The sequence below is a fragment of the Mustela lutreola genome, chromosome 10 (assembly GCF_030435805.1).
Source record: "Mustela lutreola isolate mMusLut2 chromosome 10, mMusLut2.pri, whole genome shotgun sequence".
Lineage (NCBI taxonomy): Eukaryota > Metazoa > Chordata > Mammalia > Carnivora > Mustelidae > Mustela > Mustela lutreola.
The window spans coordinates 36,520,703-36,531,574 of NC_081299.1; the positions used below are offsets into that span (position 1 = coordinate 36,520,703).

At 43.9% G+C, this 10,872-nt stretch overlaps 1 protein-coding gene across 1 annotated transcript in view; it reads right to left on the reverse strand.

Moving 5' to 3' along the window:
• ATPAF1 (ATP synthase mitochondrial F1 complex assembly factor 1) overlaps positions 1–9,566 on the reverse strand; it is a 30,356-nt gene extending 20,790 nt beyond the window's left edge. The window contains exons 1-4 of the mRNA XM_059138239.1: positions 9,219–9,566; positions 6,073–6,181; positions 2,323–2,373; positions 1,661–1,723 (exon numbers count right to left, since the gene is read on the reverse strand). Coding sequence (XP_058994222.1) covers positions 1,661–1,723; positions 2,323–2,373; positions 6,073–6,181; positions 9,219–9,538 — 543 coding nt within the window. The 5' untranslated portion in view covers positions 9,539–9,566. The remainder of the gene's footprint in view (positions 1–1,660; positions 1,724–2,322; positions 2,374–6,072; positions 6,182–9,218) is intronic.
• Positions 9,567–10,872: the final 1,306 nt, after the last annotated feature.

Genomic DNA, 10,872 nt, shown 5'->3' on the forward strand with positions numbered 1-10,872 from the left:
CCTGCACTTCAAGATAGTTATGAGACTTTAATGAAATAGTGCATATGAAGCAGTAAGTATAGTACCTGGCACACAGTCTACTGCTTTATTATTTTGATTTTCTCAATATACCTAAAATAATTCATGGAATTACAAGAAAAGCCAATAAATAGCTTATAATAGTCTAATTAGAGAGAAAAGGATCACAATATAAAAATGTAAACAGCAATGCAAATCAAGGTGTATGGAATAATCAAACAGGTAGGACAGATCATAAGTGCTCTGAAGGAAGGTGTCCAGAAAGCTCCCTGAAGAAGGTCCTATAATAACAAAGGACTCTGAATGGCAAGCAAATGAATATAGGAAGTCACTGAACATTTGCAAGCAGGTCACTGACATAATATTTATTTTTATTCATTTACTTAAAAACACAAATGTAGCACTTACTCTGTGCTATGCACTGTTCTATGTGCTTTACAAATATGAACTCATTTAATTCCCCAAGGAGCTCTACATGTAAGTACTATTATTACTATTATGAAATAAGTACTATTTTTTAAAAAGATTTTATTTATTTATTTGACACAGAGAGAGAGATCACAAGTAGGCAGAGAGGTAGGTAGAGAGCTATTCTGCTGAGCAAAGTGCCTGATGTGGGGCTTGATCCCAGGACCCTGAGATCATGACCTGAGACGAAGGCAGAGGCTTAACCCACTAAGCCACCCAGGTGCCCTGAGATAAGTACTATTAGTACTACTATTAGTATTATTATCTCCACTTTACAGAGAGAAACTAAGGCTCAGACAGGTTAGGGTTAGGGTTAGAACATATCAAAGTCATTAACGTAGTAAGTGGTAGAGCTAGGACTTAAAACTCGTGGCTTGGCTCTTGAGTCTCTGAGTCTTGGTTTCTTGGTTTTTTTTGTTGTTGTTGTTAAAGATTTAATTAATGTATTTCACACACAGAGAGAGGACACAAACATGGGGGGTGGGAGAGGGAGAACCAGCAGGTGCTCAACTGACTGAGCCACCCAGGCCCCCTAGAGTCTATGTTCTTAACAAATACACTATGCTTTTTCATAATGAAAGCAGAACTTTAAGAGTATTCAACTGGCAAGGCTATCAGAGGTGGAGAAGCAGGGAGGAATAAGAACAGGGAAACCTAATTAGGTAGTACAGTATGCCAAGAACACAGTACTGACGATTTTAAATAAAATGTGGGCAATGGGGTTGGGGGCGCCTTGGTGGCTCACTCATTAAGCGTCTACCTTCAGCTCAGGTCATGGTCCCAGGGTCCTGGGATCAAGCTCCGCATCAGGCTCCCTGCTCAGCAGAAAGCCCACTTCTCCTTCTCCCACTCCCCCTGCTTATGTTCCCTCTCTCACTGTGTTTCTCTCTGTCAAATAATAAATAAAATCCTAAAAAAAAAAAAAAGATGTGGGCAAACGGTAATGAAAGAGAAGGGCGTAATATGAGTTGATTAGACATATAGGAGTAAAATCAAGAAAGGTTAAGTTTCTTCTGCCATTTTGTTTCACATAATTGACCACTTTTGCTTTCTATGACCACCTTTCATTTTGGCTGGAAAGAGGGGTCAAGAAATAAATGCTCCTTTCTCCTTTCAGATTTGGCTTAGAGAGCACACATTTTCATAAAGTATGCAACCCATTTTCATTCATTACCTGTCTTACTTCTTCTGCAGTTTTGTCTTTCACCATCTCAATGTTAAAGATTGAACTGAGAGTCTGAATGAGAAAACAAAAGGCAATTAACATCCACAATTAAAAAAAATAAAACAGTTTAGCTACCTGTAAGCCTTGTGGGAAGCGACAGATCGGGACAGTGGAGCCGATCTTCAATAAGTACAGAGTGTGTATAACAAAACCTGAATGCTCAGAGAAGTGAACCCCTAAGCCCCAGCAGGTTTTCATAGTCCTATTCCTCGGGAGTATCTATAAGTATTTTCCAAATGCTTTACCCTCACTGAGGAGCACTGCAGCATTTTGCAGCTGGTAAGAAGAGAAAATCTGGTTGTCACCTTTAACTGCTATTCTACTGGGGTGGCTCCTTATTTGCAAATTAAATGAGTAAACATACTTTGATTTTTAAAAACTACTTCCTATAGAAAGAAAGCATATGACTAGGATTTCCTTCATATTTCCTCTAGCACCCTCAGGACCCACACTATGCCAGAGATTTATCAAGGACATAAAAAGTCATAGAAATATTTTTCATCTCTACAGTTGGAAAAAAATCACAAAATCACTGAACCACAGTAAGTATGTTCAAATGTGCAGTTATAGATATTCCATATGACTTCAGACTTAGATCTTTAGAAACCTACCTTGCCCTTAGTGAATCCTCTGCTCACAGGATGTTTCCCCAGGGCATCTGTCTGAAATACATGATGAGACAGGATATTTATCTGTACACCTTACTCATAAGAAAAATACCATCATGCTGGGTTAGGTGCACAATATCTCATTTAGTAATCTGACACCTAACTCACTTTTCTCCATTCTATATAGTAACTGTACACACTGTTCTATGAGTTATTGTTTGGAGACAGCTTTTCTATGACTAAGCTTTTGAGATAGAGAGATGAGAAAAGACTTGTTAGTAACTACCATCTTCCAGTACGTAGAGTCCATTCTGTACCTGCCACTACTGATAATGAGGGATTCCTTCCCAGAATGAGGCCTGCTTGAGGTTTCCTGTGCTCTGCTCTCTGATCTGCTCCACAGCGAGCCACAAGGAGGTGAGCAATGGAAAATTGTATTTTCGAAGGCTGTTTCTCATGTGACACACTTCTGATGGCAGGCATCCTTACCAGACTAGTCTTTCCAGCACTCACTCTTAATATCCCTCTATTAAATTAGTGATTATTTCTCTAGTCCACTACCACTGATAAAGGCCTTGGCCAGGAAATCCTATTATGAGATTGCTGATAACAGGGATGTGTTGTTCTAAGTCTTTCGCTCAATTTTTCAGTTCAAGTCCATGCCTTTCAGGAGGAGTACAATCTACACCTGGTATTCCGAGGCTGAGAAACACTGTCTGCATAAAGTCTTGTCTTTTGTTACTCTGTGCCTCAAAGAATCCAAACCTTTAATAAATGATGCCCACAGAATCAGTACCAACAAATTAGGCAAAAGTCTGGTGTAGAAAAATCTGTTGGATATACCATTGTCTTTTTGGTCATACCCTATATAGTGGCAGCATCCTAATGTAGTCTGTCCTTCACTCATAAACTTTCCAGAAAAAGAGAACTGATTTCCTTTTCATACCACTCACCTTCAGTTGCACTGTAAAAACAAAACAAATGAAACCCTCCATTTGCACAGCTGCCTTCACCTTTTAATCAACAAGCCCTGTATATTCTTTTCCCACAGTGTCCCTCCAATCCATTCTTTATTTCCATTTGTACTTTCAGAAATAACAAATTTAAGTCCAAGTATAAGCTTATTGCATTTTATTTTAAATTAAGACATTACTTAAGAGAAACCATTATTTTATGTATCAGGATGCCAACCAAATAATAGCACAATACTTTCATATCACCTCAATTTTAAGACAGTTCTGGAGATGTTGAAATGCAAAAAAAAAAAAAAAGTGGGTTTTAGAACCAATGAAATATGGTAATTAAAATTATAGTTGAAGGTATGTGCCAAAAGCCTTAAGAACACTTAATAAAGCATTTATCTTTTTTAAAAATTTTATTTACTTATTAGAGAGCGCATAAGCAGGGGGAGTGCCAAAGGGAGAGGGAGAAGCAGACTCCCCACTGAGCAGGAAGCCTGACTTGGGGCTCAATCCTGGGACTCTGGGATCATGACCTGAGCCAAAAGTGTCTCAGACGCTTTAACCAACTAGCTACCCAGCGTCCCTTAATAAAACATTTAAATGGGTACTTTACTATTTCCATGTAGGTGCTCTAGAAACTCTTCTGTTATCACAATAGTTCACTGGATGAGGACATTTGTATTTGTGAGCGGGTAAGCAGTGCCAGGAGCTGCAATTTTATAAAGGAATTGCACATAGTGAAGAATTTTCCCTCACTCTGCACTTTTCAGTGTCTAGCCAGATGTCCTCATAAGTGAAAAACCTTTTTATAATTACCTGGGTCTAGACTCTAACCTCTGTTTTGCTTTTCCTTTTTCTTTTTTAACATGGCTTTAATAAACACCCTAGTTTTTTAGAAACACAACTACTATATAACCTAAAAGGTTGCATATTGTGAAATCTCATGAGGATCACTGATAACACCGCTCACAGTTTGGGAGTTTTGAAAAGTAGTGACACAATACCCCTAAACCAGTCAGCACTTGCTGCTTACGTATTCATGGTGATTTCATACACAGGTAAGAGCCTCTGATGACTGCATTAGGTTTCACAGCATAATTGTGTTCAAGAATTTATATACTAAAGTTCACTCATAAAAATTTCATTTATATTACTCAATCATTGTAGAAATTTCGTATCATCTACCAAATAAATATTTATTTAAAAGTTCCTTCCTTGTGACCTCTGGGTGGCTCAGTGGGTTAAGCATCTGACTCTTGGTTTCAGCTCAGGTCATGACCTCTGGGTTGTGAGATGGAGCCATGCATGAGTCCTACATCAGGGCTCCATGCTCAGCAGGGAGTCTGCTTAAAGATTCTCTCTCTCTGCCCTTCCCTCCATTTTCACCTGTGCTCAATCATGCACACTCAGGCACACTCTCTCTCAAATAAATAAAACTTTAAAAAAAAGTTTTTGAGGTGCCTGGATGGCTCAGGTTGTTAAGTATCTAACTTTGGCTCAGGTCATTATCTTGTGGTCCTGGCATCAAGCCCTGTGTCAGGTTGGGGGGGAATGCTGGGTCTCATGTGGTAGGGAGCCAATGACTCAGAGCAAAGAAAAGGCTTTGTGAGTGGAGTCATTAGCCCCTTTATCTAGCTAAATATGAAAGACAGTAAGTCATTATTTACCCAAGAGTTGCCATAATTTAAGGTAAATCTTGACTTTGCATCTTATCATCATGAAAGTGAATTTCTATGCCTGTTTACAAAAGAGGGCAAAGAGCTTTTCCATGTCATATTCCAAGTCTATAATACAGTAATATTCCAAGAGCTACTGATTTGTAACCTTGGCACTGTAAGTGTTTACCATAGGAAATTACGTTTCTTAAAATATTTGTAATAGAGACTTGTTTGCTCACATAAGGTTGTAAACTATGTTTGTGATAGGAGGTTGAATTTGCTCCCCAACCTTATAATGATTAACCCAGTGACTTGCTTTTGTTCTCATGAACTCAACCAGTAATTAAAAGACTGAGTGGACTCTCTTAAAATTTAGAATACTCAAGGCAAAAAAGTTACTGTCCAAATTAAATAAACATCTTTCATTCTAAAACACAATGCAGAATCCCAATTTTCCACTGTATGTTATTTCAGGCCCAAACAGCCCACACCTGGATTATTGTATATCCTTCCTGGTTTCAGCCTTTCCCACTCCAATTTGTTCTATATACCACCCTAGGTTAGTACTTTTCAAATCACAGGCTGTGAAATCAACCTGGATTTGGCCGGGATTGTGGCGAAAGTTTTTTTAAAAGAAAAAAGAAGTGCACTGGATGTAGTAAAAATAAGCATTGCTTTGTAAAAGCTCTGCTTCAGTTACAATCACACACATGTATATACTGAACTGCAGTGTAAAATAGATTTCCTACTGCAGATCACTGTTTGAAAAGCACTGTATTAGATTTCAACATGCTTCCCCCCAGCTTTGATTCTTGTTTAGGGTGAGTAGCTATTACGCACTTTTCTCTCTGGAGCTCCAGAGCCCCCCTGCCATGTGTGCTTTGCCTTAACCATTCTACCACACCCGCCAGGAGCATGGACTGTCATTTTCATCCCTCTGTACCTCTACCATGACCACAGTACTTTGCCAGAAAGAGGAGGATACCATTTATGGTTGGAGACTGAGCTGTGTAGAGAGAGGCTACATTCAGTTCATCCAGCTGACCCATCAGTGAGCCCACTCCCAAGAAAGGGTTGGGAATGGGGGTGTAGCACACTGGGGAGCCAATACCACAAAGAGGAGCAGGTCTTACCTTCTGTTCTACACATTTGATAAAGTCACCTTGCCTGGAGTGCCCCACTGGCTGCTTCTGAAACTCAATGCGCTTTTCCAGTCGGGATTCAAAAGCAGCTGGGTCAGACCTGATCAAAGGTAAACCAAAAGTGAAAACATCTGGGACTTTTTGAATTTAGAAATAACAAAGGATCATGCTGCACTTCCAGAGAGAGAGGACACAAGCATTCAAAGGCTGAAGGATTTGCCTATAAATCAAGAAAGTGGAAAAATAAATCCAGTTATTTAATTATTGTTAACCTTCAAGGGGCCTGTGTAACATTCTTGTCCTGCAGGTTACTTCTTAGAAGATGTAAACCTTGGTCCCTCAGGTACTAATACTCTGGGTGCTTGGAATTCAAATCCTCAAGAGGGCACTCTGAAATCATCTCGCTTGGTCATTCTACTCAGGCAGAAATCCAGTAGCCTAGCCGGTGTCAAGCTTTTACATGAACACATCTAGCTCTGGACATCTTCTTCTGCCCATGCAAAGGTTAAACATCTGTTTATTCAGATGCAGGTAATTTAGAGGCATTTTGTAGGAAAAGATTTAGCACCTGAGTTTCTCCCTGACTCTCTCTCCAAAGCACTGGCTCCTGCAAATGAAACATCAGAACTGGTCCTTTGTGTCAAAACGAAGCTGGTCTTCCAGCCCGAAGTCCAGGTTGAGGCTGCCATCCTTGTTAAGAATTCTTCAGGCTGTGTAGCCAACGATGTGATATTTGGCACTGTACACTTTGGTGAAGACATCATACAGGGATTACAGCTCCTGGGCCATGAGACCTGTAGTGTCATAGGTGTAGTCTGCAGGATCCAAGGACATCCTGATCACTTCTCTGGTGGAGTGATTCCTGGTCAAGGCATTGTATGGGGCCCCTCTTTCATAAAAATGAGTTCCAGAAGTGACATTAAACATTATGCCCTTCATGCCATTACATGGGCAGATCTTCTTCCTTCCCTCCACAGCAGGCCAGCAACTCAGTGCAGAGTCACTCCAGGGGTCCTGTCCTGTGGGGTGTGGCACCTGCTGGGGCTGTAAATGCCAGGACCAGGGTTAGTGCTGCAAATATCCACAGTCAAACCTGGGCTGCCATGGTGAGTGGATAGGGAGTGAGGGGTGGCCTAGGCACTGGACTCTGCATTCCCACCTTGGACATCTTTTATTATTAAAATGTTCTGAGCTTAAATCTATTCATCTATATCTTTCACACTCAAGAACAAGAAAAAATGTCTAATCCCTTTTATCTGAGTACTTGGAAATTGCTATTATGACAGCCCTGAAAGTTTTCTGTAAGTTAAATTTCCTTAGTTCTTTTGGCCCTTCTTCATACATGTGATTTGTGAGTATTTCCTCACTATAAACCTGCTCTTTGGACACCCTCCAATTTGTCCACACTCTAGACATAGTGGGCCTGCAGCTAGATCAAATATTCCCAATTCACCAATGCAAAGTGTGATGCAAAAATCCAGATACTGGGCTGAAGGGGTGAAGAGGGCATACAGCCTTGTCCTGCTACTGGCTCACACCAAACTTGTGGCTGGTGCTCCAAGGGCCCAGGTTTTAGTGAATGTAGAGAGACTGACAGATGCTACAGCATGAAAACCTTGTGTAGAACACTAAGGAATATGGACATTATCTAGAGTCACTGAGGGTGCTTTGGGATGCTCACTCTTTGAGACAGCAGCATGTGTAAATATTGATGGGAATGACCTTGTGGGGAAGGAGTATAAAACCAGCCATTCATTGTTTCATGAGTAGGAATGAGTGGGAACTGTGAAGTATCCAGAGTAGAAGTAGACAACTCTCCTAAGATGTAGCCTGTGAAAGGGATCAATGAGAAAAGGCTGGAGGGGAATGTAGGTCAACGAAAGGTTTTAAAGAAGAGAAATCCTTGGGGCGCCTGGGTGGCTCAGTGGGTTGAGCCTCTGCCTTCGGCTCAGGTTATGATCTCAGTGTCCTGGGCTCGAGCCCCACATCAGACTCTTTGCTCATAGGGGAGCCTGCTTCCCCATCTCCTTCTGCCTACTTGTGATCTCTATATCTCTGTCAAATAAGTAAAATCTTTAAAAAAAAAAAAAAAGAAAAGAAAGAGAAATCCTTGAGTATATTTGAATGCTGCTGGAAAGAGGGCAAAAATATTCATTCCTTTATTCTGTCAGTTTTTTCAAAAAGGGAGGAAGGTCACCACAGCAGCAGTGAGACGGACTGGGGTGGAAGAGGGGAAGACTAGCTAGAGGATGACTGCAAGAGTCCAGAAGATGATGGAGAAGTACATTCAGGCCATGGAAGTAAAGATGAGACAGAGCTCAAGGAAGTTACAGTATGCAGCTTTTGGTTTTCTTTCTAAGACAAATGCTTGCCTACCCTGCCAGATTCTCTTCAAAGCCACTCTAATTTTCACCTTTCATTTTCTTCACCTCTTTCCACTTTAACTCTTAAGACCCTCTCTTGGTCCCCTTGCACGCACCTCAAGCCTCTTGATCTCCAAGTCCTTTCATCTGGAAGCTGAGGGGTAGTGTTAGAAACCCTGGATTCCAGATCAGATGAATCCAAAGGAGCTCTGTGTCACCTCTGGCAGGTCTTTGCTGCGGATTCTGTTTCTCCCTCTCAATGAGAGGGTTCAATGGATGATCTGCGACTCCATTAGTTTTTGATGCCTTGCTCTCTCCCCCAACCTCCTTTCCTTGTATTCAGGGCTGTAGCTAGAAGCTTAGGAACCCGAGCTCCAGGCCAGGCCTCAGTGACTCAATATGTGACCTTGAGCAAGTCAAGTCCCTTCTCTAGAAGGCTCTATGTTCCCATTTCTATAATCAGGGCAGGTCTCTTGGAACCGTCTACCTCATTAAGGCTGACACAGGAATCCACCTCAGCGTTTTGAGAACTAGAGCACAGACAACTCGCGGAAGAGCCAGGACTTTGCGGAGACGCTCGTTTCTGGGACTAGCTGTGTGATGTTAGGAAGTCATCCTGCTTCTCTGAGCCCACAGACAGACACATCACCCACAGAGTGCGGACAGTAACCGAGCCTGCTTCGCAAGGCTGTGCTAAGCACTGAAGGCGTGGGGTCCACCAGAAACACGCCGCCCCTACCCGCCCGCCGCCGGCCGGCCGGCCGGGGTCCGCACCTGCGCAGCTGCTGGATCTTGTCTCGGTAGCGGTCGTAGAAGGGGTTGGCTTCGAGCTCGGCTCCAACCCCGCTGCCGTCGGCGCCCCCCGCGGGGCCGCCCGAGCCGCGGCGCACCGGGAACACGCGCAACTGCGCGGGGGACACGAGCCCCAGGCCTAGGGCGCGGGTGCGCACGGCGCACAACCCCCGGTACAGACCAGCCACCTGCAACACGGCCGGGCCCGTACCACCTGCCGCCGCCACGGCAGCCATGGCCGCCCCCGCCTCCTCCTCCCCCGGCGCGTCGGCCTCAGCCCGCGGCCAGCACGTCTGCTCCATCGCGCTGCCGGTCCGCCGCGCCCCTGCTCCGGCACCGAGGTTCCGCGCGCTCAAGGTTCCGGGCCCCCCGGGGCGGGGAGGCGGGGGCTCGGGGCTCGCGACTCAGCCACCCGCTCGGCCGGCGGCTCGGGGTGCCGCCGCTTGTCTCCTCCCCTCCCCCGCCCCAAGTTTGCCCGGCTCCACGCCCTCCCGCTCGGATCCAGCAGCCTCCGCGCTCCCTCTCCTCCAGAAAGCCGCTCGGATTTGCTGCCTTGCAGATTCTCTTGGCGTTCGCCGGCAGTAGTTGTCTGTTCTTCAGCATCCAAGCTCCTTTCCTTAACTATAATCACAGTAGCAGCTTCTCTTTCCTGGGTGTTTCTTTGTGTAGGACACCATCTGCTTCATATCCTGTGAGACAGGCCTTTTCTGTTTTTTACAGATGCAGAAACTGAGGCTGAGAGTTATTAAGAGACTTGCCAAAGTTCTACCCAAGGACTGAACTCTTTGCAAGATGCCAGCTGCCTCCAAAGTCTTGTCTCCCTCTGCCTCTTGACACCCACCTTGAACTTGAGCCAAACCTCTTCAAAGAGACACCTGTGTCTGTCTCTAACAAGTATTGATTTGGGCTGTTTTTGATTCTTGTAATGCTCTTTTTTTCCCTCTCTGTTGACCCAATACCACCATCTTCTTCATCCCCTTGAACCAAGTGGGAGTTCCTGGGGTCAGACACAGTGACATCAACATCTCTGTATCTCACTTTCTCCCAGGACAGGGCCAGGCCTGGAGCAAGCCCACTACAATGGCATGATCAGTTTGCCTTTTCAGAAGTCCTTCCTGTCTGGGTCTTACCTGGTAGAAACCCCTCATGAATGGTGGACTCCTCCGGGGCAGGAACAGAGCGCCTTCGACTTTTCTCAGTCCAGCCTGCACTCATAGAGATTGGCCCTAGGCCCTGGCCTGTGCTAGTAGTAGTGTGGTGGACTCGAGATTAGTAAGTCCTTCGAGTGTGCTGACCTAGACCTGCCTCAGGACCCTTGCACTGGCTGATGATCCCTCTGCTGGGATCTGCATGTGGCGGCCTCATCATTGATGACTCAGTTCATAGCACCTCAAAGGAACTTTTCTTGATCCATGCTGTCCCTTTATATTCTTTATCCCATTACCTCATTTTATTTTCTTCATAGTCGTTATGACATAGTAGTTATGATTAGGTATTTATTTCCTTGATTACTACTAATTCATGGATCTTACATTCTAGAAGGATGAAAGACAAAAAACGAAACAGCTGACCCTTGAACAGTACCAGTTTGAGTTGCAGGGGTCCACTTTTTTTGGTTTTTTGTTTTGTTTTTTGT